Source organism: Alternaria atra, assembly GCF_907166805.1.
Source record: "Alternaria atra isolate CS162 genome assembly, contig: 35, whole genome shotgun sequence".
NCBI classification, from domain to species: Eukaryota; Fungi; Ascomycota; class Dothideomycetes; order Pleosporales; family Pleosporaceae; genus Alternaria; species Alternaria atra.
This window is the reverse complement of record NW_025091334.1, coordinates 2,375,564-2,401,942: the sequence shown is the minus strand read 5'-3', so window position 1 is coordinate 2,401,942 and position 26,379 is coordinate 2,375,564. Positions and strand designations below refer to the sequence as shown.

General features: G+C 48.7%; 4 protein-coding genes across 4 annotated transcripts; 1 reads left to right on the top strand and 3 right to left on the bottom strand.

The window, feature by feature from the left end:
- Positions 1-16,142: 16,142 nt before the first annotated feature.
- Positions 16,143-18,267, bottom strand: ALTATR162_LOCUS11681 (uncharacterized protein; the record flags this gene model as incomplete). Its single annotated transcript, XM_043319323.1, has 4 exons — positions 16,143-16,740; positions 16,795-17,361; positions 17,492-17,903; positions 17,952-18,267. The coding sequence occupies 4 exons, from the start codon at positions 18,265-18,267 to the stop codon at positions 16,143-16,145; spliced, it is 1,893 nt and encodes a 630-aa protein (XP_043175258.1).
- Positions 18,268-19,528: 1,261 nt separating this feature from the next.
- ALTATR162_LOCUS11680 (uncharacterized protein) lies at positions 19,529-21,230 on the bottom strand (the record flags this gene model as incomplete). Its single annotated transcript, XM_043319322.1, has 2 exons — positions 19,529-20,665; positions 20,736-21,230. The coding sequence occupies 2 exons, from the start codon at positions 21,228-21,230 to the stop codon at positions 19,529-19,531; spliced, it is 1,632 nt and encodes a 543-aa protein (XP_043175257.1).
- Positions 21,231-22,190: 960 nt separating this feature from the next.
- Positions 22,191-23,515, top strand: ALTATR162_LOCUS11679 (uncharacterized protein; the record flags this gene model as incomplete). The annotated part of the gene is made up of 5 exons (XM_043319321.1): positions 22,191-22,254; positions 22,538-22,695; positions 22,758-22,787; positions 22,857-23,154; positions 23,223-23,515. 5 exons carry the CDS (start codon positions 22,191-22,193, stop codon positions 23,513-23,515), a joined length of 843 nt encoding a protein of 280 aa, XP_043175256.1.
- Positions 23,516-23,714: 199 nt separating this feature from the next.
- Positions 23,715-25,332, bottom strand: ALTATR162_LOCUS11678 (uncharacterized protein; the record flags this gene model as incomplete). Its single annotated transcript, XM_043319320.1, has 3 exons — positions 23,715-24,604; positions 24,700-25,012; positions 25,072-25,332. 3 exons carry the CDS (start codon positions 25,330-25,332, stop codon positions 23,715-23,717), a joined length of 1,464 nt encoding a protein of 487 aa, XP_043175255.1.
- Positions 25,333-26,379: the final 1,047 nt, after the last annotated feature.

The window sequence follows — 26,379 nt, the reverse complement described above, 5'->3', positions numbered from 1 at the left end:
CTCTTGTTGTGCGTACGACATTGCGGAGATCGCCCAGTCAGCTGCCTTTGTAATAACCCTTACGATTTCCTTAGCTTTGTCCTGTGTGCTTATTGTCGTTGTAGCGTTCGCTGTCGTACGGTCTAATGCCTCAGCTTGCGAGAAGGGAGTGTTGTAATAGCCGTGTTGCAGGAAGAAGGGAGATACTCTAGTTGTCGAGTTTGTGCGGGAGTTTAGCATAAGCTCTAGGACTAGACATAGCGTTGCCCAATTATCTTAATCGTTGTTGCAGAATACCCGTACGACTACTTCGATATCGCTATTTGCTCGTTCTGTTGTACCATCAGTTTGTAGGTAGTATACCGTAGACAGGTTCCTCTTAATGCCTAGTAGCGTACATATATCTCCCCATAAGGCACTCGCAAACTAGGGGCCGCGGTCGGATGTGATAGAGAGAGGGAAACTATGGTGACGGTACACTTCTCGTACGAAGGCCCATGCGACATCTAGCGTCTCTATCTTAGCTATAGGTATTAGCACAACTCCCTTGCTTAGGCGGTCTTTTACCACTATTAAGTTAGAGTTCCCTTAGGATAGCGGTAGGCCTGTAATAAAGTCCACAGTAAGGTGTTGCCACGTACGGCTAGGGACTAGCAGAGGACGTAGGTAGCTGTGTCTTCCGTCCCTCTATAGGGTGCTCTTCCTACAAAGCTCGCAGTTTCGTACGAAACGACGTATATCGTCGCTCATCTTTGGCTAGTACCATTCTCTAGCGACTATCCTGTAGGTTTCTTCTCGTCTAGGATAACCTGTTTGCAAGGATAGGTAGGCGATTTGGACTATGCCCGTACGGAGGGGCTCGGACTTAGGAACCCACACGCGGTTCTTCTACTTTAGTCGTCCTTCGTTGTTAACTAAGCAGTCGCTAAGGGACACAGCTATCTTTCTGGTCGTAGACAAGGACCGTTGCCCTTCCCGTACGGCGTGTAGCACTTCTTAATACGTAGTGTCTTCTGCTTATACTGTAGTCCAGTAGCGACTTAGGAGTTCCTCTTCGTTTAGGGGCTAGAGTAGTGTTGGCGATATTAACGGTTCCTGGTCTAGTTGCACAGGGAACATTCCTACGACTTCTTGTCGTTGTACGGGTGCGAGCATCACAAATTCTCTAGTAGTAATACGGTCGTCTAAATTATCCTGTAGCAAGTCCTAATCACGGCGGGATAGCGCATCAGCTCGTACGTTCTCTTTTCCGGGGCGATAATAGATACGCATATTGCCAAAGCGGGAAAGTTCCACAGACCAGCGTACGTGTCGTTCTGTTATCTTCTGCTTCTTAGTAAAGTACTCTAAGTTCTTGTAATCTGTAATAACCTCGAACTCTCGTACGCCTCGCAGTTCAGCATCCCATTCTTTCAAGCAGTAGATTACTGCTAGGAGTTCCTTATCGTGTATTAGGTAATTCGCTTCGTAACTTAGTAGTTTCTTTAACAGGTAAGCCACTGTACAGAGAACTCCGTTCTCGTCTTCTTGCGATAGCGTGCCGCCTATTGCATAGCCAGAGGAGTCGCATTCTAGAATCGTACGTCGTTCTGGGTTAAAGGGTACTAGGACTTCCTCCGAGAGGAAGGCGTCTTTTAGCGTGCAGAAACTCTTCTCTTGCTCTTGTCCCTAGGTAAACTTCGCGTTCTTCTTAGTTAGTTGCACAAGAGGTTCGGCGTGCCAAGCGAAGTGTAGGATAAACTTTCGATAGAAATTTGCGAAACTAAGGAATCCTCGTACGCCGCGCACTGTTGTAGGAGCTTGCCATTCTTGGATCGCCTCGACCTTTTCTGGGTCCATAGAGGTTCCTTTTCCTACTTCGACGATAAATCCAAGGTACTTCGTACGTGTGACATCGAACTCGCATTTCTTTAGCTCTAGCTGTAAGCCAGCCTCCTTTAGCTGGTCTAGGATTGTTCGTACGTGTACGTAGTGTTAAGAGAGAGAGCCGTCTGTAAAGATAATAATGTTATCTAGGTATGCTAACACAAAGTCGTCTAGGAATTCACGTAGCGTCCAATTCACATAGCGCTAGAATGTGCTTAGTGCGTTTACAAGACCAAAGGGTGTTACTAGCCACTCGTACGAGCCAAACCGTGTACGGAAAGCGGTCATCCATTCTTGTCCTTTAGTGATCCGGATCTTGTGAAATGCAGCAGTAACGTCTAGCTTCGTGTACCACTTCGCCCGTCTAATTTAGTTCAGCGTCTCTCGTACGAGAGGGAGAGGGTAGCGGTCCTTCTTGGTAATCGCGTTCAATGCCCGGTAATTAACACAGAATCTTAGTCCTCTACCTAGTTTCCGTACAAATAGGACTAGTGAAGCGGCGGGAGAGCTGCTAGCTCGTATAAACCCCTTGTCTAAGAGCTTATATAGCGTCTTCCTTAGTACTAAGAGTTCGTCTCTTAACATGTTGTATAGCGGTCCGTACGGCACCTTAGGCTCCTTCCCGTCTTGTAGTTCAAGCTCAATGCGGTAGTTAACGTTAGGCCCCCTTAGTAGAGGAAGTTCTTCACCCTCTCTTAGAAGGAACAGATCCGCGTACGACTGCAAGTAGTCTGGTAACTGTTTTAGGACATCTGTCTTCGTAAGAGGGGCCTTAGGTTGTAAGGCCTTCTCGATGTCCTTTAAGCTTGCTGCAAAGATTTGGACCTTCTCTTTCCTTCCCCTATTCCGTCGTACGTAGAATTAGAAGGCTGCCGCAGAGATAGGGTAGCATTTAACTCTTATTTCCTAGGACTCAGTGCTTCGTACGGAGAAGCCGTGCTTTAACAAGGTGAGGGTCTGTTTGTCGCTATCGATAATCCCTCCTACTCGTTCTAACCACGTTTTTCCTAAGATCATGTCGTAGTTGTACGCAGAGGGCATAACGTACGCAGCAGCTTTCTGCTTTAGCCCTCCTACGTCTAGTGTAAACTCTATAATCATGCTTACAGCACTCTTTTGCTTGTTCACTCCTTCTACAAGGATCTGTAGTATCTTAATGCGCGGTAGGTTATTCGTTCGTACGACCTCTTCAGTAACAATGCTATACGTGCAACATCCGTTGTCTACCATAGCAGTAGCGTAATTAATTCCATTAATTGTAACATTAATAGACATAGGGTTCGTTACAGCTAATTAGCGGAGAATCTCCTTCCTTGGTCGTACGGTCTCTTAGACCTTACCCTTATTCTGCCCTAGCTTGCGCCTTTTAGCTAGGGCTCTTCTTTTCCCAACTCCTCTAAGTCAGAATTCGCTACAGTAGAGATAGTAGCCACCTTAGGCTGTTTGCCTCCTTCTTCCGTATAAGAAGTAGATCTTCTTAGCTTAGCTTAACACTAGGCAACACGATGCCCAGGCCCTCCACAACGTAGGCAGGTTCCTTTCTCCCTCCTTTCTTAGACTTAAGCCTTTGTACCCCAGAACTCTCGTGTCGTACAGGGTCTTATAACTCCCACAGTGGGAGTCCAGTCCATCGCATCGCTATGTTAACTAGGTCAAGGGGGAGAAGTCGTACGAGGTGTGTAGTCAGTAGAAGACTAATCCACTGCTTTTAGGTTCTCCCAGGTAAAACGTATCCTCTAAACAAACTGCTCGTACGTTTCTCCAGCAGGAGGCTGATAGCCTACCTAATAGCGTAGCAGCCTCTTGTTTAGTAAGTTCTTAAGGTAATCGATCTTTTGTGCGTCGCTAGCAGTGTCGAGTCCTGCCTCTAAGAACTTAAGATCAAAGGATTGCACGTGGGGAACAAGCTCTCCTTTTCCCTGTTTCGTCGTATAAAGGAACTGCATTGCCTTCTCCTTAATCGTGGGATCAATGAAGAACCCATCTAGCTGTTGCCACAGACTCTGCAGCAAGGGGCTAGACCTCCCCTCCATAATCGCGGTAACGTACGTTCTTAGGGCTGTAAATGCCCATCCTTTCGTACGTGTAATCACATAGTGAACTTGGTCACTCTCGCTCAGGTAAGCTCTTTGGTCGGCAAAGAGCTTCGCTTGTACGCGCGTCTTCCATTGGGCGTAGTCCTCATAACTACCCTTCTCAAAGACCTCTACGTCTGGTAGGCGCGGTTTCTCGTATCGTACGGGCTCTCGGATTCGGCCCGATGTTGACGTGGCAGGTGGGGTGGTCCCACCTGGACTCGGCACACTTAGCGTCCTCCTCTAATCCTTAACAATTTGAGTCAGACTCTAGAGTTGCTAGCTTAACATAGCGTACGACTGTCGTTCCTAGGTCGCTTGGTTCAGGTCGTTCTGTAGTCATCGTACGTGGTCTCGAAGTTCCTCTACTTCAAGAGCTCGGCTTCTCTCTAGGGGGAGGTCTGTCCGACTTCCGCTTGATTCTTCCTAGTTCATCGTATCGTCGTCTACCCGTGCTTGCATCGTACAGGTAGGGTCTTGCTAACTTGTGACACTCAACAAGCAGCCGTTCTCAATTCCAGCTCGTCTCGTACGAGAAGGAAGAGTCGTTCTCGATTCTTGCTACGCGCGCAGGAAGAGTATCGTCCTTAATTCCAACTCGTCTCGTACAAGGAGGAAGAGTTAAAATAAAAGAAGGTGTCGATCCTTCTTCTAATGTTATGGGCGGAAAGAGGCCTGCTAACGAGTATGCATTTGCTCCTATGTACAGAGGAAGAAGGATAAGGAAAAGAAGAGTAGCGTCCTCTTTGTACGGTATTTATCCTCCGTACGCTAATACAAAGATAGATAAGCGGGAAGTTCTTCGGCGTAGCCTCTTGTGGCACTTAGGCGTAGCCCCTTACAGTACCTTATATCCTAAGAAGAACTTAAAGCCTTAAAGGAATAGCTAGAGGAGAACCTGCGGAAGGGCTTTATCTAGCTAAGCTCTTCGCCTACTACCTTGCCTGTACTGTTTGTTAAGAAGCTAGATAGAGGCCTCTAGTTCTATGTTAATTACTAAGGACTAAACAACATCTTAGTAAAGGGCTACTACTTGCTACTGCTTGTAAAGGAGAGCTTAAATAACTTAAAGGGAATAACGTGGTTTACAAGCGAGTGACGCACCCAAGCGAGTGACGCACTTTTGCTAAGACCTCACCAAACTTCAATCAAGTCGTAATGCCTCAACGCAACAGCGTGAAAATGATCTCAAACGAAGCAGATATACAGCTTGCGATACAGGCTATCCAAAGAGACGCGACACTAACGACGCGACGCGCTGGAGCTATCTATAGCGTCTCTGAAGCAACACTACGAAGGCGACTCGCTGGGACGCCTCAACGACGCGATCGCGCGCCTAACTCAATAGCTCTTCGAGGATCTAAAGAGGTAGCGATTGTTAGGCATGTTCTCAAGCTATTAGAGCAAGGATATCCGCCTAGGCTCGCTGACGTTGAAGAGATGGCTAATTCTTTGCTTAAGATCCGCAATCAGAAGCTAGTTGGCAAGAAGTGGGCTGCAAACTTCGTAAAGCGTCGCCCTGAGCTTAAAGTCAAGTTTAATCGAAAGTACGACTATAGTAGAGCCCTCTGCGAGGATCCTGAGGTTATACAAGGCTAGTTCCGCCTAGTACAGAATACGAAGGCTAAGTACGGCATCTAGGACGAAGACACGTACAACTTTGATGAGACTGGCTTCATGATGGGCGTGATATCGACTGGCTTGGTAGTCACAGCAGCAAACCGTCGAGGACGGCCAAAGACAGTGCAGCAGGGCAACCGGGAGTGGGTTACAGCTATCTAGGGCATGAACGCGACGGGGTGGGCGATTCCACCCTTCATCATCTTCCAAGGCAAGCACCACCTCTCCGCCTGGTACAAGGAGGAGAGCCTGCCTCGAGACTGGGTAATTGCAGTCTCTGAGAACGGCTGGACGACAAACAAGCTTGGTATCGAGTGGCTAGAGCACTTTGACAGGCATACAAAGGGGAGGGTTGTTGGCAGCCACCGCCTGCTAGTTCTCGACGGTCACGAGAGCTACAGCTCGATCGATTTCTACCAGCTCTGCGAGGAGAAGAAGATTATCACCCTCTGCATGCCTCCACACTCCTCGCACCTACTGCAGCCGCTTGACGTTGGCTGTTTTGCGCCGCTAAAGAAGGCGTATAGGTGCTAAGCCGAGAAGCTGATGCGCAACAAGATCACCCACATCACGAAAACAGAGTTCTTACCGTGCTTTATTGCCGCCTACAAGGCCTCTATTACAAGGAGCAATATCCTAGGAGGCTTTCGAGGCGCTGGCTTAGTTCTATTCGATCCAGAGGCTGTTATATCGATGCTCGACGTCCGCCTGCGTACTCCACCGTTACCCACGGTCGAGGACGGTCCCTGGCAGTCGCAAACCCCAAGCAATACCGTAGAACTAGGGTCTCAAACGAAGCTAGTTCTCGAGAGGTTTCAGAGGCATGTAGATAGCTCGCCTACTTCGATGGTTGAGGCGGTGAAAAGCCTCTCTAAAGGCGCAGAGATGATAGCGCATGCTTTAGTGTTGTCGCAAAAGCGTATCGCTAAGCTTGAAGCAGCTAACGAGGCCGCTACGCGACGTAAATCGTATAAAAGAAAGCGAGTACAGAAGGAGGGGACCCTTGTAGTAGAGGAAGGTCTTCGACTAACGACTCTAAAGGAGTTTGGCGCGCGCAGCGATGGGAAGAAGGCAAAGAAGAAGGCGCGCGTTGAAGTAGGCGAATCGTCTCAAAGACGCTGTGGACGCTGCGGCGAGGTAGGACACAACTCGCGCACATGTAAGCAGGATGCAGAAGTAGATTCTGAGTAGAATAGTGTATTACGATTTCTAATTACTATTGTTAACGGTGCTGTACAGTCGTGTGTAGTCGTGGTTTTGGTGAGGTCTTGGCAAAAGTGCGTCACTCGCGTGGGTGCGTCACTCGCTTGTAAACCACGTTAGTGTATGTTATTTGTTATCGCAAAAGCTTTGCACCTATATGCTCTTAGATAAGCTTAATTTAGTCTTTAGGGTCCTATAACTATGCTATTTATAGCAGCTGCGCGCGTAAAGAATATTTTGTAAGGCGATTTACACTTGTTTAGATAATTTAGCGTTTAATTGTACAGGTATACTACTGCTCTAGTAATTTCTAGCTAGAGTTCCTATAGAAGATTCGCATCTAGTCGAATTGCGCGTGCCTTCTCTTTTATTACACCCCCTAAGCGTTCGGCTCCTCTGTTCTGTGCTTGTGTATCTAGAGCAGAAGGCTCGATTCTAATCGATAGGGACGTGCACTATCTCTTAACTTCTTGCTTAACTGTAACGATTTTATTGTCTGTCTTAATAACCTTAACTGTAATATTAAATTAATTCTTTATAAACTAGACGAAAAGGCTTAGTTAGCAGATTATAGAGCGTGCTAGCCTGTTATCCTTAAAATAGAAGTCCTAAACGTATTAGGAGTATTAACAGGTAATTAGCATTTAACTCTTTTCTTTTGTAAAGCTGCCTACTTTATATTTATAGAAGTTAATAGCAATTCTCTCACTAAGGCCTTCGTTATTTAACCTTAGAGCTCTGCGTATTTAGCGCTTTAATTTTAATCTACTGCAAGCGTTGCATTGCACTGTAGTAATGCCTATAATCTTTACCCCCTTAGATTATTGTACGAGGTGTTTAATAGCTAAAGGACTAGGGTAGCTAAGGCGCTTGTGCTATAGCATTGCTGTCGCCCTCTGCGATCGTTGTTTAGCTCAATTCATACGCACATAGAAGGCTACAGCTAGCTCTACTAGGCTCTTAACAACTTATTAGCCGTGTTGTTCTAATAGGGTAGCAATAATTAATCCGTCCTATTGTTAAAGGCTAGTTAGGTCTTCTCTATTTTCCTACTATATGCCTTGTCTTCTAAGCAGTCTAAATAATATTAGGCTGTAGAGGAAATCTAGACACTATGCTACATTGTCTAAGCGGAGAGTGTGTTCCCCTTGTGCTCCCTTAGTTATTACAAGGACATTTCCGTATCCTCGTATCTAGACTCTCGTATTTCTAGCCCAGATGTAGTCTCCTATTGCTAGTAGGCGTACGTCCTTAAGCCTTAAGAGATTATTGCAGATGTGCGTAGTCGAGCCGGAGTCTAGGATAAATGCATCCTTTAATAGATATCCTTGTTAGCTTGCGCTAAATGCCGCTTCGATCGTGCTCTCTTTAAGTCTTGCGATCGCGCGCCCATCTAGTTATTTAATAGTAGGGTCTAGAGTTTGTAATATCTTAATATAGGGCGTAATTAAGCGTAATGCCGTAGTTAGGCGTAGTCGCTTCGTTCCTAGGTTTGTTTCTTATACTATTCTTTGTAAGTTAGTGTCATGTTTAAGTTTGTACTGTACTAGTTTTGTGACGCCTCGATTTAGCTTAAACCACTTAGGTGCCTTTATAAGGGGCTACGCTTAGGGAGCTATCGCATAGGTATACTAGAGTTGTATTCGATAGAGAAGAGAACTACAGGTAGCTAGGGTTCTAAAGGTCGTTTAGGGGGCGGCGGCTCGGGATAACCTTCTGCCAGGCTCGCTTACGCAGAATCCGGGTGCTCAGGGGGGGCACCCGGAATCTGTGGACAGTGCGCCTCGCGCACGTAACCAAGATATTATCGAGGACTCACTAACTAGGCTCCAGCCCATTACATTACCCCTCTCCTCCCCTCCTTTTTAGGGGGTATCTCGTCAAAACCCTTCTAGTAGGCGTCCTTCTTCGTCTCGATATTCTCTCGTATATTCTTCCTATTAGTCTAGGGCTTCTGTATTCTCTAGGATTTCTACTAGTTCGAGGGTCGTCTAGTGGTATCCTTTCTACTTAACGTCGAAGTACAGTTTCTATCTACGTCTACGGCGTCGCAGTTGCTCTTCCAAGATCTCCTCTACTACCTACTCGTCCTTACTATTAATCTGTAGCGGTAGTAGCTAGTAGTTGTCCTAAACCTAGCTAGGCAGTAGGTCGGAGTTTGCTAGGCGTAATCTGTCGACATGGAAAACAGGGTAATAGCCTCTTAGGGTGTCTAGCTTAACTAAATGGCTATTAACTACTTCAATTACTGTGTATTTAGCGCTTTTCTAGTCTAATTTTCGTAACAGACAGCCCGTTTAGTATTGCTTATCGAGTTTTAGCTAAACCTTATTGCTAACCTTATAATTCCTTGCTTCCTTCTAGTGCCTATTAGTCTGCTTTTCTTGTTTAGCTTGCGCTGCAGCTATGCTCGCTTGTGCTAGCTCGAACACGTCTCGGAATTTAGCCACGATAGCCTCAGCCTTGTCACGGTCTAAACGTTCTTTAGCAGTGTACCTTTTCTTTTTAGCTCCTAGCGAGGTGTCTAGCTAGAGAGGATCTACGTTGTACCTATGTTAGAGGAAGAACGGGGCGACTCCTGTCAATGTTGCATCCCTCCTATTAATAGCGATCTAAGCTATAGGGCAGTACTTTACCTAATCCTCTTGTGACCAGCTAATAAACGCTCGGATGTATGCTTCCTACACGCTGTTTATTCGTTCTGTTGCTCTGTTAGTCTGTAGGTAGAAGGTAGTAGAAAGCCGTCAGTTAATCTTAAGGATCTCGCAAAGACGTTCCTACAGGACGCTAACGAACTAGCTGCCTCTATCGGACGTGATCACGTTAGGCAACTAGTAGTAAGCCACTACTTGTCTGATAAACGCTCAGACTACTGTTTCTATTCTGATATCTAGTAATAGGATAAAGATAGACCCTTTGCTTAGTCGGTTAGTAACGACTAGAAGGCAGGTCATGCCTTCGCTCTCTAGTAGTCCTTCAATAAAGTCCATTAAGATTTCTTTCTATATCCTATTAGGTAGTGGTAATAGTTTTAAGAATCCCTAGGTACCCTCTCTCTATGGCTTCGTCCTTCCGCAAGTATCGCAGTTCCTTACGTAGCGTCTAATATTATCTAACATACCTGGCCAGAAGAAGTCTCGAGCTACTATCCTGTACGTAATTTCCCTGCCTAGGTGGCCAGCTAAAAGGGAATCGTGTGCTTCGCTAATAATTCAGGTGCGCAACTTCTCGTTGTTAGGCACCCATTTCCTGCTTTGGTATAACAGTTCTCCTTGGTTGTTAACTAAGCACTCTAAGATCAAGCATTTTACGCCCAGGCTAGGAGGGAACCTTCGTTCCTAATCTATTACTGCTTGCATAGCGTTCCTGTATTGCTGATCGTCCTTTAGGGCTTCTAACTATAGCTCTTCGAGCTTATTAGGTTGTTCTAGCTTGTCGCCCTAGCTAGCTAGGCCCTCGGGCTCAACTTGTTCTCCAAGCGCCTTACCGTGGCGCTCTACCTGTTCTACGCTGCTCTCGCTTACGGTAGGAACTAGGTCTTCCGACTATTCCTCAGTCGGGTTAGGACGTACTCCTGTTCGTCCTACGCGTATCCTCGCGGACATTACCCAGCTCACTAGTAGATCATCTTGTTCCTCACTACTCTCCTCGTAGCACTAAGAGGTCGGCTTTAGGACCTGAATAATACGCTTTCGGAGGCGCTTATCGTCTGCATCCTCAGGTAGGTCCTGCTCTCTGCGTGAGAGTGCATCGGCTCGTACGTTCTGTTTCCCTAGTCTGTACAGAATCTCCATGTTAAACCAGCTCAACATCGCTGCCTAGCGGACTTGACGTTCGCTTAGCATCTTCGGTTTTATAAAGTACTCTAGGTTCTTGTAATCTGTAATCACTTTAAAGCTCTTAACTGAACGCAGTTCAGCGTCCTATTCTTCTAGGCAACGGATAATCGCTAATAGTTCCTTGTTATAAATCTCGTAGTTGCATTCGTGGGCGTTGTTCTTTTTCGAGAAGTACGCACAAGGACGCAGTATCCCCTCGTCGTCGTACTAAGACAACACTCCTCCTACAGCGTAACTAGAAGAGTCGCATTCTAGAACTGTGTCTCGTTTAGAGTCGAACGTCGCTAGGTTAGGTTCTATAGTAAAGATCTCCTTTAGCTTGTCAAACGCTAGCTGCTCTTTATCTCCCTAGGTAAAGCTTACGTCGCCTGTCAAGCGCGTAAAAGGAGCAGCTATCTTTGCGAAGTCTCTAATAAACCTTTGGTAGAAGTTCGCAAACCTAAGGAACGACCGTACTCCTTTCACGGTCTTAGGTGCCTCCCAGTCCTTAATAGCTTTAACCTTGTCTAAATCCATCCTAATGCCCTTCCCTGCGTTAATAATAAAACTAAGGTACTTAGTAGACTTTACCTCGAACTCGCATTTCTTGATGTCTACGTAGAGGCCTGCGTCCTGTAGCTTGCCAAGGACTTTTCAGACGTGATCTTAGTGTTGTTGCAGGTTGCCATCCGTGTAGATTAACACGTCGTCAAGGTAAGCTAAGCAGAAATCGTTAAGGTGTTCCCTTAATGTCCAGTTAATATACCGCTAAAAGGTGCTTAGGGAATTAGCTATGCCAAACGGAGTCACTAACTACTCGAAAAGACCGAAGCGCGTTCGGAAGGCTGTTTTCCATTCGTCTCCTTCCGCTATACGGATCTTGTGGAAGGCTGCGATCACGTCTAGTTTCGTAAACCACTTCGCCTTGCTTAGGTTGTTAAGCGTCTCTCGGATAAGTAGCAGCGGGTATCTGTCCTTCTTGGTAATCGCGTTTAACGCTCAGTAGTCAATACAGAGGCGTAACCCTCCTCCTAGCTTTTTCGCGAATAGTACTAGAGCTAAGGCTAGCGAGCTACTTACGCGTATGAACCCCTTCTCTAACAAAGACGTAAGTTCCTTTTAGAGTACTAGGAGCTCGCCTCTTAACATGCCGTACAGTAGGCCCTACGGCGGCTGGGGCTATTAACCGTTTTTCGTTTCGAGCTCAATTCAGTAGTCTACTCCTGGCCCTCTATAAGGAAGGAGCTTCGCAGCTTCTTTTAGGTTAAAGAGCTCGTAATAGCTCTGATAGTGTTTCAGTAACAATACTCTTACGTCTACTAATTTCTTTAGTGCTAGCGCCTTATTAATGTCTGCGATAGAGGCAGCGAATATTCGCACTTTAGCCTCTAGATCTCTGGATTTCCTTAGGAGACTCGCGAACGTAGCTGCGTTTACTTGTTAGGATGCGTTCCTGTTAACAACGCCTTCGTTACACCTTACCTAAATGCCCTTTAAGTAGATAAATAAGCTCCTTTTAGCTAGAGCTATCGTCACGTCTAGGTAGTCCATCTACCCTTTGCCTAGGACGACGTCTTCGTCTATGTAGTTAATCACATATGCGTAGGCGACCTCTCAGTAGCCGTGCATATCAAACTCAAATCGAGAGACCTTATTAATCTTCGACAACTTCCCGTTAATTCCTTCGATCAGCTAGGGGGCGACCAAGAAGCGCTTAAGGCGGCTTCGGCGAGCGAACTTCCTACTAACTAGTGCGTAGCACAGACAACCGCTGTCTATTAACGCGGTTGCGTTATTCACCGTATTCACGATTAGGTGTGCCGTAAGCGGTTTCGTGTTTATGTGCTTTTGTTAAAACTAGTTCTATTCGCTACGTGTTCGCCGATCCATCTTTAGTAGCTCTGAGCCGAGACTCTAGTTTAGAGCTACTCTTTTTCCGAGTCTTCCGAATTGCTACTATCCTCGGTCTCCGCATGACACCTACAGGTAGGCGAAGGCTCGCGCTAAGCTGCTCTGCTCACCTTAGTGTTCCTTAGCTTAACACCCTTCCCACAGTGCCTAGCTATATGTCCTTTCTTACCACACAAGTAGCACTCTATCTGATTACTGTTCAGTTTCCTGTCTCTCGTGCTTGCCTTACTAACTTTCGTTGGCTCCTAGTCCATGTTCTCGGGCGGAGAAGGAGTTCTCGTACTGTTTCGGTTAACTTGTTGGTAGGAGTTATAGTTATAGTAAGCGCTGAACTCCTTTTAACTACGAGTAGCCATATTTACTTAGTACAGGTTGTCCGAGACACGAGTCGCTTCACGTGCGAATTCTTCGAACGATAGGTCCTCCCTTGCGAGGATTAAGGCCTTCTGAACCTCTACGCTTAATCCTTTAGAGAACATACTCTTCTTCTGCGCATCGCTAATCCGCACCTCTGCCTGGAGTTCTAATCGATTAAACTCCATGTGGTAATCTCGAATTGAACGTTTTCCTTGTCGCAGGTTCGAGAGTTGGTCTAGTGCTTTAGCTTTTAGGTGCGGGTCGTCGTACTGCTGGTTGAGGAAACTCCACAAGTCCTTAATAGAGCCGTATTCTTGGTGCTGTTCTGCCTAGGGGAGGATAACGTCTGAAGCTCGTTTAGAACAACGGCTAACTACGTATGCGATCTTTATCCTGTTAGGTGTACCCTAGTAGTCGTTGTACAGCTTCGCCTTAGTCTTGTATCTAAAGGCAGAGTACTTAGACCTGTCCCCGTTGAACAGCTCTGGATGAGGGTACTTCGTCCTCGTGGTGTGTTCCGTTAGCGGTGTTCCTAGCCCTAATTGGCTCTCAGACGACTGCGGGGTTGATTGGGAACCCTGTTGTTCTAAGGCTTCTAACCGAGCGGTTATTGGGGTGAGTAGTTGGACTAGTTGGGCTATTATCTCGGCCGTAGCATTCTGAGGGGTCTTCGGTGAGCTCCTAGGTGACCCTTTCTTTCCCGCTACGCTTTTTACTCTCCGCGCAATCTCGTTAATCATTGGCGTTATCGCAGCTTCTTTCCATCCGTCATTCCTAAGCATCTGAGCGATACTCTGCTCTATTTCATCGCCTGGTACTCCGGCAAGGTGCTTAGCTGACGCGTAGGCAGACAGCTCCTCCGCGTTGAGGTTGGGCAAGTTGTCCTCCATGTTCTGATTCCTTATTAGAGGGCTCGTTTCTGTATGTGCCTGCTTCTCGTGCAGGGCTTCCCGATCAGTATTCTCTCCTTCGATCGCTCTAGTCTAGTAGCTAAGCTTCTCGTAAGCTTCCGCGTCGTGGCCTACTCCTCTACGGTAAGGACTAGTAGGGCTTCCGTGGCCTGTCACTGTACAGGGCTTCTATAGCTTGCTCTTAATAGCAAGGCTTATCTAAACGGCTTTCAATTGCCGTTGTGGTCGCGACTTTTAGTAGTTCCTTTAACCTTACGCTCGCGATCTCGTACTAGTCGGTACTTTGACTTAGTATCGCGGCCTATGCCCCGTTCAATAGAGGACCGATAGGACTTCTAACGACAGCTCGCTTCTTAGCTGCAATTTAGCTGTTGCGCAGGGTCGTTGCCTATTCCTCAATCCTTAGAGGACTAACAGGGCTTCAACTGCAATCGCTCACCTTCTTGCGAAGGTCTTTTGCAGACAGCAGGACCTACACCTCTGTACTGTCGAGGTATCGCGTAGGGCTTTTACTAAACGGTACTCCGCGCGCAACTAGGATCTACTAGCTACACTATACACGTTCACCGCTGGACGTCACGCGAGGCCAGTAGCGCGTTAACTGAGCGTCCTACGAAGCTGCAGTCCTAGGCTAGCAATCTTGCAATAGCTTATGCCTAGTTGTTGTTTGAAGGCCTTTCGTGCCTTCGTACAACACCAATCCCATGCAGCAGATTAACCTACTCGCACGTAACAGAAGAGGCAGTCAAGAAGCTTAACGCGCGTCGCGTTAACAGAGTCTTAAAGCAAGGCTCTGTTAATTGGGATCGAATACAAAATGTAAGGGGCTACGCTCAGGGAGCTATCGCACAGGTATACTGGAGTTGTATTCAATAGAGAAGAGAACTACAGGTAGCTAGGGTTCTAAAGGTCGTTCAGGGGGCGGCAGCTCGGGATAACCTTCTGCCGGGCTCGCTTACGCAGAATCCGGGTGCTCAGGGGGGGCACCCGGAATCTGTGGACAGTGCGCCTCGCGCACGTGACCGAGATATCATCGAGGACTCACCAACTGGGCTCCAGCCCATCACATTAAGGCTAAGTATAGGATCTTAGACGAAGACGTCTATAATTTTAATAAGACTAGCTTCTAGATAGGCATTAGAGGGTCTGTCAAAGTAGTAACAGCCTCTAAGAGACGCCTTAAGCTACTTAGAGTTCAACCTAGCGATCGTGAGTAGGTAACGTTAATTGCTAGCATTAACGCGATAGGGTAGTTAATTCCACTATTCCTTATCCTTAAAGCAAAGCACTACAACTAGGCCTAGTATTATAATAACCTAAAAGATTAGAGGATAAGTGTTAGTAACAACGGTTGGACAACGAACGAGCTTAGTCTAGCCTGGTTACAGCACTTTATCTAGCATACAGAAGCTCGAACAGTAGGTAGTCACCGCCTACTTATCCTTAATAGCTACGAGAGCTATAAGTTACTCGCTTTCCAGGATCTGTGTGAGCAAAGCAATATTATCACTCTCTGCATGCCTCTACACTTATCGCACATCCTACAGCCACTTAATGTGGGTTGTTTTGCCCCGCTAAAGCAGGCGTACAAGAAGGAACTTAGGGGCTTGGCAGACAGCTACATCTACTACATCGACAAGAAAGCCTTCCTAGCTGCCTTCAAGCTAATATTTAACAAGGCGTTCTTAAAGAACAATATCTTATTAAGCTTTTAAGCAACTGGCTTAGTCCTACATAACCTAGATGTGGTGTTATCTAGGCTTGAAGTACAGCCTCGTACGCCAACACTACCTGCACTAGGGCCTACCCCTTAGCAACCTAAAACACTAAGCAACGCCTGGGAGATAGAGGCTTAAACGACGCTGCTTGTCAAGAGGATAATAGACTACAAGGAATTATTACCTAATTCTATTATTAAGATAGTGCTGCAGGTCAAAAAGGGATCAACTTTGAAGGTGCACTTACACACGTTGCTTGAGGCTAGAATAGCCAACCTTAAGGAGGCAAACCAGGCAGCATCTGAACGTAAAAAGCGCAAGAAAAAGCGAATCCAGAAGGGAGGAACCCTATCGCAGGCAGAGGCAGAGGATATAGTTGAGCAAAGGGATGTTGAGATCTAGTTAGAGGTGGAGAGGCGTCAGGGGGAGGGTGGGGCAGGTGGTAGTGCAGGAGGTATTCGACGCTGCAAGAACTGCGGCGAGGCAGGACATAACAAGCGCACATGCAAGAAAGATGCAGTAGAAGTAGAGGATTAATTCTAGCTATTGTACGCCTTTATTGCATGTTGTGGTGGAGTGTTATTAATGTGCAAAGGTAGTTTTATGTAGAGGTGCGCCATTTTAGTGGTGTGCGCCATTCAGCGGTGGGCACGTTATCATTCTTTAGGCTACTGCAAATCGTATTCAATCCTTATACGGCGGGTGAGCGATACCTTCTTTAAGTGCTTTCAGCCGCAACGCAAGCAGCTTGGATACGTAACGAGTCATAGGTAGGAAGCCAACCATGATCCAGAGATTCGGCACACCAGACTCCCTGAACGCCGTCTTGGCTTCTCCTTCCTCATCCACGCCCCAGATAGGTCCGACTCTGCTCGCGATCTCATCTCCAAGTGTCCGACGGATAGATTCGATGGTGTTTGTGTAACCAGTCGCAAAGACAACCAGATCGAACTCTTTCTCTCGACCCCCACTCAGGACCACCTTGTCCTCCGTGAAGTGATCGATATAGCCCTGCTCAACCTTGATCTTGCCGTCTATGATCTCCTTGCAAGCGCCTGCGTCGAAGTAGAACCCGCCATTGCGAGTCTGGCCTAGCGTCGCATTCCCTGTATTGCGCTGACCTCGCCATGTTCGCAAGCCTTTAGCATTTAAACCATCAAGTAGCGGCTTATCGAGGTCCTCCAAGACCTTTGCATTGCGCCTACCAAGCTCTTCACCAGGACCGCAGGGTGTTGCGAAGAATAGCCGGTCCTGCTCCTCCAGTTTCGGGATATCGCGGGTCCTACTATCCGGAGCTTAGCCTCCTAGGATGCGCGGTACGGAATGGGTAAGAGACATGACATAGGTCGGGGATCGCTGAAGGATGGTAACGTCGATGCCGCGGCGAGAGCAGTCATAAGCCGTATCGAACGCAGAGGATGATGTTCCAACGACACAGACTTTCTTGAAACCTCGAGAGCTGTCGTGAGCGCTGGAGTGCCGGATCGTGCCTTTGAACCTATCCATGCCAGGGACATCCGGTATCGAGGGCAGACCACAGAGCGAGGTAGCCATGACCAGCTGCTTGGGGTGAAGTACCCGGGTGTCTTTGCCTTCCTTGTTCACAGTAACGGTCCAGCGGCCTTGCTCATCTTGCTTGGCGTCGGTGACGGTGGACTTGGTCCAGACGTTCAGGTCAAGTGCCGAAGCGTACCACTGCATGTAGAGGCCCTGCTTTTGAGCTGGGGTATAGGTTGGCCAGCCCTTGGGGTACGGAAAGTACGGCAGCGCATCAGGCCAGTGAGGGAAATGTAGAGAGAGGTATTCGTAACGCTTCCGCCAGATATCACCGATCTCGTCGCTTTTCTCGATGATCAAATTGTCCATGCCGAGGGCCTTGAGTCGTGCTGCCATGGCTAAACCACTGTGATACCCGGATTAGTAAATGGGATTTAGGTCATGATGTTACCACGACCTGTGCACGGCCGCGTATAGGATGGGAAGATGAGAGTGGGAGGGATGGGAGAACCTGGAAACCGTGCTAGGATGCTTACTTTTGTCCGCCACCAATGATGAGAACCTCAGGGTCAGCGGCATCAACGTCCAGTGCTCTCTGCTTCTCCCAACTTATCAAACCAGTCATGTGCCCATCCTCAGGGGAAACTTCAGGATGATCGATGAGATCCTCGGCAACCGTGTGCATTGTGTAGATCTTCCATCCATCATTCTTGGTCAGAACGGAATTGATGACCGCGGAAGCGACTACGGTATCTGTCTCGAAGGATACGACAAATTGCAGGTGGGCAATGTCGGGATATGGTCGAGCAATCTTTGGCGCAGGTCTAAGGAAGTGGAAGTTCCTCGCTCGGGTATGGGGGAATAGATCGGTCGCAGCTTTCAGGATTGCTGGTCGCCAATTGAATGTGCGGAAATCCCATGTGAATGACAGCTTGTCGCGCCACACGCCTGTGAAAGAGAAGAGTGGATGTCAGTCATAGCTCGAATGCACGCCACGCACATTCTCGAGCAGTGCGTCGGCAAGATGCAAGATGTAGGAAGACTCACCATAGTCGAGGAATAGGTCGGCAAAAGCGTGGGCGTCTCCCTTTCTCATGGCATTGGAGAGTCTCTCCACAATACCCTCTGCCTCGGTTTGAGCATTACAATCGGCGGGTATATCAATGCCTAGTAGATCGGTCGTGGGGAGGGGATGATTGTATTTGAAGTCGTACATGAAATCATCGGCTACGGGAGGCTTTGGCACCTCATGTTTACCGATGACGATGTCGGACTTGAAATCGGGCGCGGGCATGGTGTCGATGGAACCCATTGTTTCGTCTCGCGCTATGGATCTGTCGTGTTAAGCGGCGTAAATGGAAAGACAAAAGGTCGACAGTGAACTTGATGCTGCCAATTACCGTTGACGGCATTTCGGCGTCAAGGCAGGCTCTTATAAACTTGGGACTGTCACATAGAGGCGCCCTTCGCGATAACAAGATTGTCTAGCATTGCCTGAAGTGACGCGCTCCGGCGGAAAACACGCGTCTCTCCCCCTACAGTTTGGCGTGCCTGTGAGTGGAGTTCGAATTCCGGCGGTTGGTTCTCCACGGCTAAGAGGGACCAAGACATGGAAGACCAGCGACAAGAACGGCAGGTCTGGCCATTCGCATAACCCATTCATTCTGCACTCCGCTCTTCTCGACGTTGTTAGTGCTGGAAAGGCGGGATGGCGGAACGTGGGGTACCGCCGAATGGAGTGGAAGGAAACAGCGCTTTACCTGAAATGGCAACTTTCGGCGGATGTATCAACTAAAGATTCCTGCCAGGAACTCACCGTCCGTAGATGCCGTTCCCCGAAGGGTGGGTCGCCTTGTTCAAGTCCTCAGGAAGATTGACATCCGATGATACTGCAGGAATGCAACGTGGCTGGGTATACCCAGAAATCTCTGCTTCCCATAACCGCCGGCTTGCGATTGGAAGGGGCCGCACGGTCCGCGCACTCAGAAGAATCGCGCATCTAGTGGTGAGCTAGCATACCCAAGAGACGAAATTGCATCAGTATCTTCTCGGAGCACCTCCCCTCGGTGATACGGATGATCCTTGTTCGTTCGATTAGTAAAGATGGTCGTTGTAATGGATGTGATCTTCATCAAGATTCATACCTACCACTAACGAGTGTACGCAGTGATGTGGGTAGTGGGCTTCCCTCATTATCTTAAATTTAACATTCAGCTTCAGCTGAGTTGTTCACTACGTACAATACGCGTCAATTGATTCCATGTCCCGGATAGTCACTCAAATCCAAGCAAAGTTACTATAGTGACAGCAACCGTATAACTCGATGTAGTAGACATCCACCGCTCATGTGCTGAACTGTCTCTAGAAGGATCAGGCGATCCTTTTATCATTTGTTATATAGGTACGGAGACGGCTCACTTGCTGTGTTTAGAAGTATATTTGCTACGAAATGGTCGTCTTTTCTTTTGTACAACAGGAACGGTTCGAATTTAAAATTCGCACACCTCTTACTGGCTTCACGCCAAGAAGCAATGACTTGACCAGCATGATCCCTCTGACCCACAAACTGGGTCTTACACTATCCCGTGATCAGCCCCGACTCCTCGGCGCACGCGGGTCTCAAGAATTTCCCTCTCTTCTTGGGCGGCACCATCCCCAAAGACAAAGTCCATCTGCTCCAAAGTCTTGCCCATCGTCTCGGGAACCAGAAAGTATGCCCATATAGACGCTAGAAAGCACATAGACCCATAGAAAACATACATGCCAAACCCGATGCTCTCGAGCATAGGTGGAGTAGCGACACCAACAGTAAAGTTGCAGAGCCAGTTTACACACACCGCGAGGGCGACACCCTTAGCTCGAGAGCTACCCGTATACACCTCCGCTGGCAAGACCCAACCAAGACAAGAGTAGGACATTCCAAAGACCAGAATGAATATAAACGCCATAGCCACGGCTGCCCATCCTGCCGAAGTGTTGGCAGACCAGTCATCCGAGTAGAGTCCAGTCAACACCGCCATGATCCCCCAGGTGATGGCGCCGCCAAGAGCACCAAAGATAGCCAAGGGTCTGCGGCCGACGTGGTCGATGATGACGAAGCAGAGAGCTACACCTACTAGCTGCAGGATGTTGAAGATGCCAGACATAGTAAGCGCCATCTCCGGATCTTGACCAAGAGAGGCGAACAAAGTGGGGGCGTAGTAAATGAAGCCATTGACCCCAGAAAACTGCTGGAAGAAGGTGGCTCCAACAGCCACGGCTGTGCGGCGCCATGTCTTCTTCTTGAGTAGGTCCAGCCAGCCGAGTATCTCCAGCTTGAAACCAGAAACCCCTGGGTGGTGCTTCTCCTGCAGCGACTTCTCGACCTCTACCTCAGTGAGAATAGCATTGAACTCAGCCTGCACGCGAGGATCCGTCTCAGGAAGGCCCCGGAGGCGCCTTAGGCTTTGTAGGCATTCTTCTTTACGACCAACGAGGGCAAGCCATCGAGGAGAAAACGGGTAGAAAAGAAGTCCGACGCCGAGGAATGTAGCGCTGACCATCTGTAGGCCAAAAGGGAGTCGAAAAGATGCCTCGCTGGCGATATGACGCGTGCCGTATGTGGTATAGAAGGAGATGACGACGCCGGATACGATACAGATTGATTCCAACACTAACAGTGTACCTCGAAGATTCGGTGGAGAGAGTTCTGATATGTAGATGGGTGCGCCCTGTTTCCCAACACGTTCAGGTTAGAATTGTGGCCCTCTAGAGTAGCGGAAGATAAGGAGCGACACTTACCATTGCTAGTGTTCCCACACCAATGCCACCAATAGTTCTCCCAGCAACTAACACCCCGTAATTTGGAGCAGCCGTCTGCATGATAGCACCGATGTTGAAAATGACGACGGCGACGGTCAAGGCCCACTTGCGAGAAATCCTATCGGCTAGCGCCGGCATGAAGAGACATCCAATAAAGGCACCGAGTTCCAGCATGCCAGTCATGAAACTTTTGCCGAACGGAGTCTCTGTCTTAGGGAATACGGCGTGGAATTGTGGCATTACGTTGATGATGGAGATGACTCCTTGGTCGTAGCCAAAGGAAAAGCCACCTAGTGACGCCAGGCAAGCTGCACCAAAGACGTAAGGTGATCCAATAAGTCCCGGAATGCCATTCTTTCCGTATGAGATATCGGCGCCATTGACATCCACGATTGGGTTCTCCTCGAGGTTCTCTACCTTGGCAACGTCGGCATCTGCTTTCGACAGCTCATCGTAGTGGTCGCTCTTCTCCATAATGAAGTAGTAGATAAGGAACAAGAAGCGAGAGATTGCTGGAATGAGTTGGCGACGGAGAGGGAAATTGCGGAGAGAAATGACGAGCTTTATAAGAACCTCGCGATAGAACAGGTAAGCCTCGAAACGAGAAAAAACTTGGAAACTAAAAGCCCCGAGGTTTTAGTATCACCGACCCCATGGGGCGTGAATGTGTACGGGGTAAAGAACAGGACGCGCATGAATGGGAGTCTAAGATCGAGTCATTGCATGAAGGATTGCATTGGCCAGAACCCCACATTCGATGGCGCCCGGTCTCTAAGGCTATAACGCTCTGGGGTTGATCTCTGTCTGCGAACGGACAGCATTCGAGCTAGTCGTTTGTTGGTCGCAGTCGTGCATAATCTGGGGATTACCACGAAGAAAGACAGCGCCACCGGCCAGAATATCCCGATTCGTAAATATTCGGCGACCCGACCAACTTATGCTGCTTACGCGGCCGACAGAGGAGAAGCCGCATTGCGGGGGAAGCGCCACGTGTTTAGTAATCCAAATGAACCGAAGGTAAATGGCACCATGGTAACCTAGACATCTTTGACATTATGTCATGGTGTATAAAATAGTAGTCACACTTCTTCACAGGGCAGGTATTGCTGTTTTCAGACCAAAGTCCAATTCTTGTTCGGCGGAACATTTGATGTGGGCCCGTCCTCTCGGCATAGATTGCATGCAGGAATTTCGGCGAACATGAGGCTAACTACTAAGTTCTCGTCCTTCGAGTTTGTATGATTTTCCTACATAAACGCGGCAAGAACAACGTGAATGTTAAGCACATCCAATCTATTAGGTTGCTACAATCTGAGATTTATCACGGAAACTTTGCGTGTTCCATCAAGAGCGTGAGCCCTCCATTCGTTTCAAGGATCCAAAGGCCAGACGAAGGATACAGCCTCCATCTCGCAAAACACGACCACAATCACAATGGCTCCTGTAGCTTCTCACTTCAAGCTCAACACAGGAACGACCATTCCTGCTGTTGGTCTGGGTAAGTTTGATGTTAGACAAAGGAGAAGAAATGGATGGGAAGGCTAATCGTAATCGTGAAGGTACCTGGAGGTCGGAGCCAGGCGAGGTCCGCGATGCAGTATCTTTCGCCCTGAAGCAGGGTTACCGTCACATCGACGCAGCTTTGTAGGTGTGATAACGGCCCTATCCACTCCAACAGTGTTGAACATTGCGCTTACTAGTTGCGAAATAGAATCTATGGTACGGTCCATTGCGAAAAGTTCGAACTACGATTCAGAGACTAACACGGATCCTTTCTTCAGGCAACGAACATGAGGTTGGCCAAGGTATCAAGGGCAGTGGCGTGCCTCGTGAGGAGATATTCTTGACGAGCAAACTCTGGAACACCCATCAGCCCAACGTTAAGGAGGGTCTTCAGAAATCACTAGACGCCTTGGGCACAGACTACCTCGACCTTTACGTACGTGACAAGCTGGCATCGCGATGGATGTACAGAAGGATGATGATCTAACACTTCGATAGCTCATTCACTGGCCGGTACGTCTGGTTCCTGTAAGTGCGAATCCTGCCCTCTATTGGTTTACCTTGTAGCAAACAATTAACACGGGACCACCGCTATAGAACGAATCGAGCGAGCTTCTCCCCGTCAATCCTGACGGCACACGATCTGTTGACCGAGAGTGGGACCAAAGTGAGACTTGGCGCCAGATGGAAGAGGTTTACAAGTCTGGCAAAGTCAAGGCTATTGGAGTTGCCAACTGGTCGATTCCTTACCTGGAGAAATTGAGCAAGACTTGGAATGTCGTCCCCGCAGTCAACCAAGTGGAGCTACACCCTTTTCTGCCCCAACACAAGCTCCGAGACTTCTGTGCAAAGCACAATATATTGCTAGAGGCCTATTCGCCTCTTGGGTCAGCGGGTAAGTGGAAGATCTTCCACGTAATACGATTCGACTTGGCTGTTGCTGACCTCATCCCTCCATCTTAGGCGCACCTATCCTGTCCGATGAAAGCATCCAGAATGTTGCAAAGAAATACGATGTGTCCCCTGCTACGATTCTGATCAGTTACCACGTCAACGAGGGAGTGGTTGTTTTGCCAAAGTCTGTACATGAGAAGAGGATCGTTAGCAACAAGACAGTCATTGAGTTGTCCGATGAAGATATGGCGCTGCTGGATAATCTGGCTGCCAATGGCAAGGCAAAGCGCATCAACACGCCGATGTGGGGCTGGGATCTCGGATTTGATGACTGGTATGGTCCTCTCGCAAGTTCTCGCTAGATGGGCTACAGTAGAATTGCCACAAGGAAATATAAACGGCACTGTCTGCTAAAGTTGTACGACCCTATTTTGAAAGGTTCGCTTTCCCTTTTGTCACTACCTCCACGTGACCCGTATCGCTATGGTAACCATTTCGAACATCGCGTCAGAAGCATGGCACAAGAAGAGGTGATTGATGTTCTCGTGAGGCATATGCGCACTATGTACGTATCTCACCTTGGGTCGCACCCCCAGCCCCATCGCTAAGCGCATTCACAGCGTGACTGATATTCCAAGCGAAATCGTTCCTGAGCTTGTTGAGGATCGACATCAAAGCTGCGCGCTCCCTAGAATCGCGTACGTACTTGCCGCACATGGAAATCGCCACAGCAGCGCCCGTAAGGGCCTCATGTCGATCTGAGTGGCATGCCGCAAGTCCACAGATAGTTCTCATGGAATGCAAGAAAAGCGCCTCGGAAGCCTGGGAGGCGAGCTCACCGCCCCCTAGCCTCCGATTCTGCAGCTGTGCCTCGTGGCTAGCTAGCATCATCCGCCCGAACTCGATGTGTTGGAGAGCCATGACTTGGCATGGGTTGGCCAACCACAACTCGGGGAAATAGCGTCCCTGTTCTGGCGCGTTTTCCCGGAAATAGAGGGGCTGGAAGCAGGGAGGTGGTCGCGTGTCCCAATCGAACTCGAAAGCCTTAAGCGCGCCCCACAGCTCCGATGCGCTCGCGTAGCCGTCATCGCTCACCTCGAACCCATCGCTACCGAAATGAAGCTTTAGTACGTGTGCGCACCATACGAGGACTCTTCTGGTCCATAGATAATCGTCATCCACCTCGCCATCGTCGACATGTCGGCAGTCCTTGAACGATGGGAGTGGCAATCTCATGGGACGCTGATACAGCAGCACAGCCCAAATCTCCATCCGAAGGGCTACTAGGAATGCGGCAATATTCGCCGACAGATGGCTTGGTTGAAAGATGGGAAGGGAGGTGAAAAGGCTGGGTAAAACCTGTCCCAACCCGCGGCCTTGGGCGAACTGCGTCTCAAAGTTATGTTGAACCGCTCGCTGAAAGACTTCAAAGTCCGACCCGGTCATCAAAACTAGATACGCTGGGTTAGATTATGATGTCTTGTTCGAAGAGTCGATGCAGGTAGCCAGATGGAAAGGCAAGAGAGGTGGGTATGCATGCTCTTACCATCGTTTTGTTCGTGGAATCGGAGGATGGTAATCGCTGATAGTATGTCGCCGTCTGCGTTCCCCTCTGGGTCGGCAGAAGCATCAATTAGAAGATTAATGCAAGTGCTCTGGTACTGTATCACTGACTCCTCCGTGAGATGTGGGAGCTTTGTCCCTTGAAACTCGATAACACCCGGTGACGATGACTTCGTGGACATGCGTAGTAGGTATTGAGCTGAGATTCCGCAGATAGCGTTGAGGACTAAGGAATTCTTCAAAGCCCGCAAAGGAAGATGTGTAGCGAAATGGCCGGTTCTGTCCGTGGTATCGAACTACGTAGTAACAATTAAAAATCCACGCCTAGAATCCCTTCATGAGTTTGATCACTTACTGTTGTGGCCAAATCTTGTGCGAAACAACGAATGAGGCATGCTTCTTGTGGACCCAGTGCCCCGGGCGTTGTAGGAGGATTAGGCGTGTCCTGGAAGTTCCAGGATGGAAGCAACATTGGCCCCAGGTCGGCTGCAATGACCTCGCCTCTATCCGAATCTCCGGAATAGCTAGGCATGCTTGGAGATGGTCCAAAACTATCCGAGCCCTCGTCAAGCAAGGCTGTCTGTCCTCCATCGTACGGTAGGCGGTCTCGGGCCATAGTCCTCGGAGGAGCATCCCGCTTTCTGCCGCCAGTCGATTGGGATTGGGACAGCGGCGAGTCTCCTGAAAAGGATCTTCGAATCGGACTTGTGCCCACGGGTGGAAGCCCGTTTGTATCCCGCCGGCCGCCTGAGTGGGGCGGCGAACAGTACGCAAGAGGTGGCACAGAGTTTGAACCCAATATAGGGACAGCGAACGTGGGAAAGACGTCACGAGCATGATTCGGCGAAGGTGAAGGTCTTTTCTCGGGTCCAGCCCTCTTTGTCGGTGGCGTATACACCCTAAGACGTAGAGATCGATTGCCAGGCTTGCACTCGACACCCGCTTTCTGGCAACATGCGCAAGGACATTCACCGTCGCCTGGCAAGCCGGCGGATCATGATTAGACAGGACTCATCAATAAGACGTGCTGGGTACGACACGAGACGTACATTTTAGATGTTTCACTTCCACGTGGTTATCGTCAGCACGTTGAATATCACAGGAACCCGCCTAGTCTCCACTAACACTTGCATTGCTCGCATGGTCTAGTTCTCGGCCGGCGTTGCGCGGGCATGATAAGCACGTGAGCGTTCACGATTAAGGCGTTTGGGAAAGGGTGGTGAAAGACGGAGAGTATAGTTGCTTGTGGGGGAAGTCGCCTGCTTCGGAGATCTTCGTCCTCAGTCGGCGAAAATAGCCAGATCGGGAATAGCGCATCTCCACACTAGACGCGGGGCCCCGAAAATCCTAGGTCTGGAGCCGCATCATGCCCCTACCGGAGTCCTGGAATCGGACAGCTCTCGAATGGATTCTATCCACCGTGTCGCACATGCTCCACCGATTCTTGTACTGGGTTGCCAACGGGGAGCGATTCGCCGAAATGCTAAGTTAGTCTCGCACCGAATATATAGGGTTCGAGCAAGAGCGTTCTGGAGCGAGATTCGTGTTGAGGGTAAATTTCTTGAGAATATCCGACTTGATCTACTTTTTCATTTTATCCTCTTGCGCAGGTTCAACGTATTCTTCTTGCTTTTCTTCTCCACCGTCGTTGTTGACGCAAACC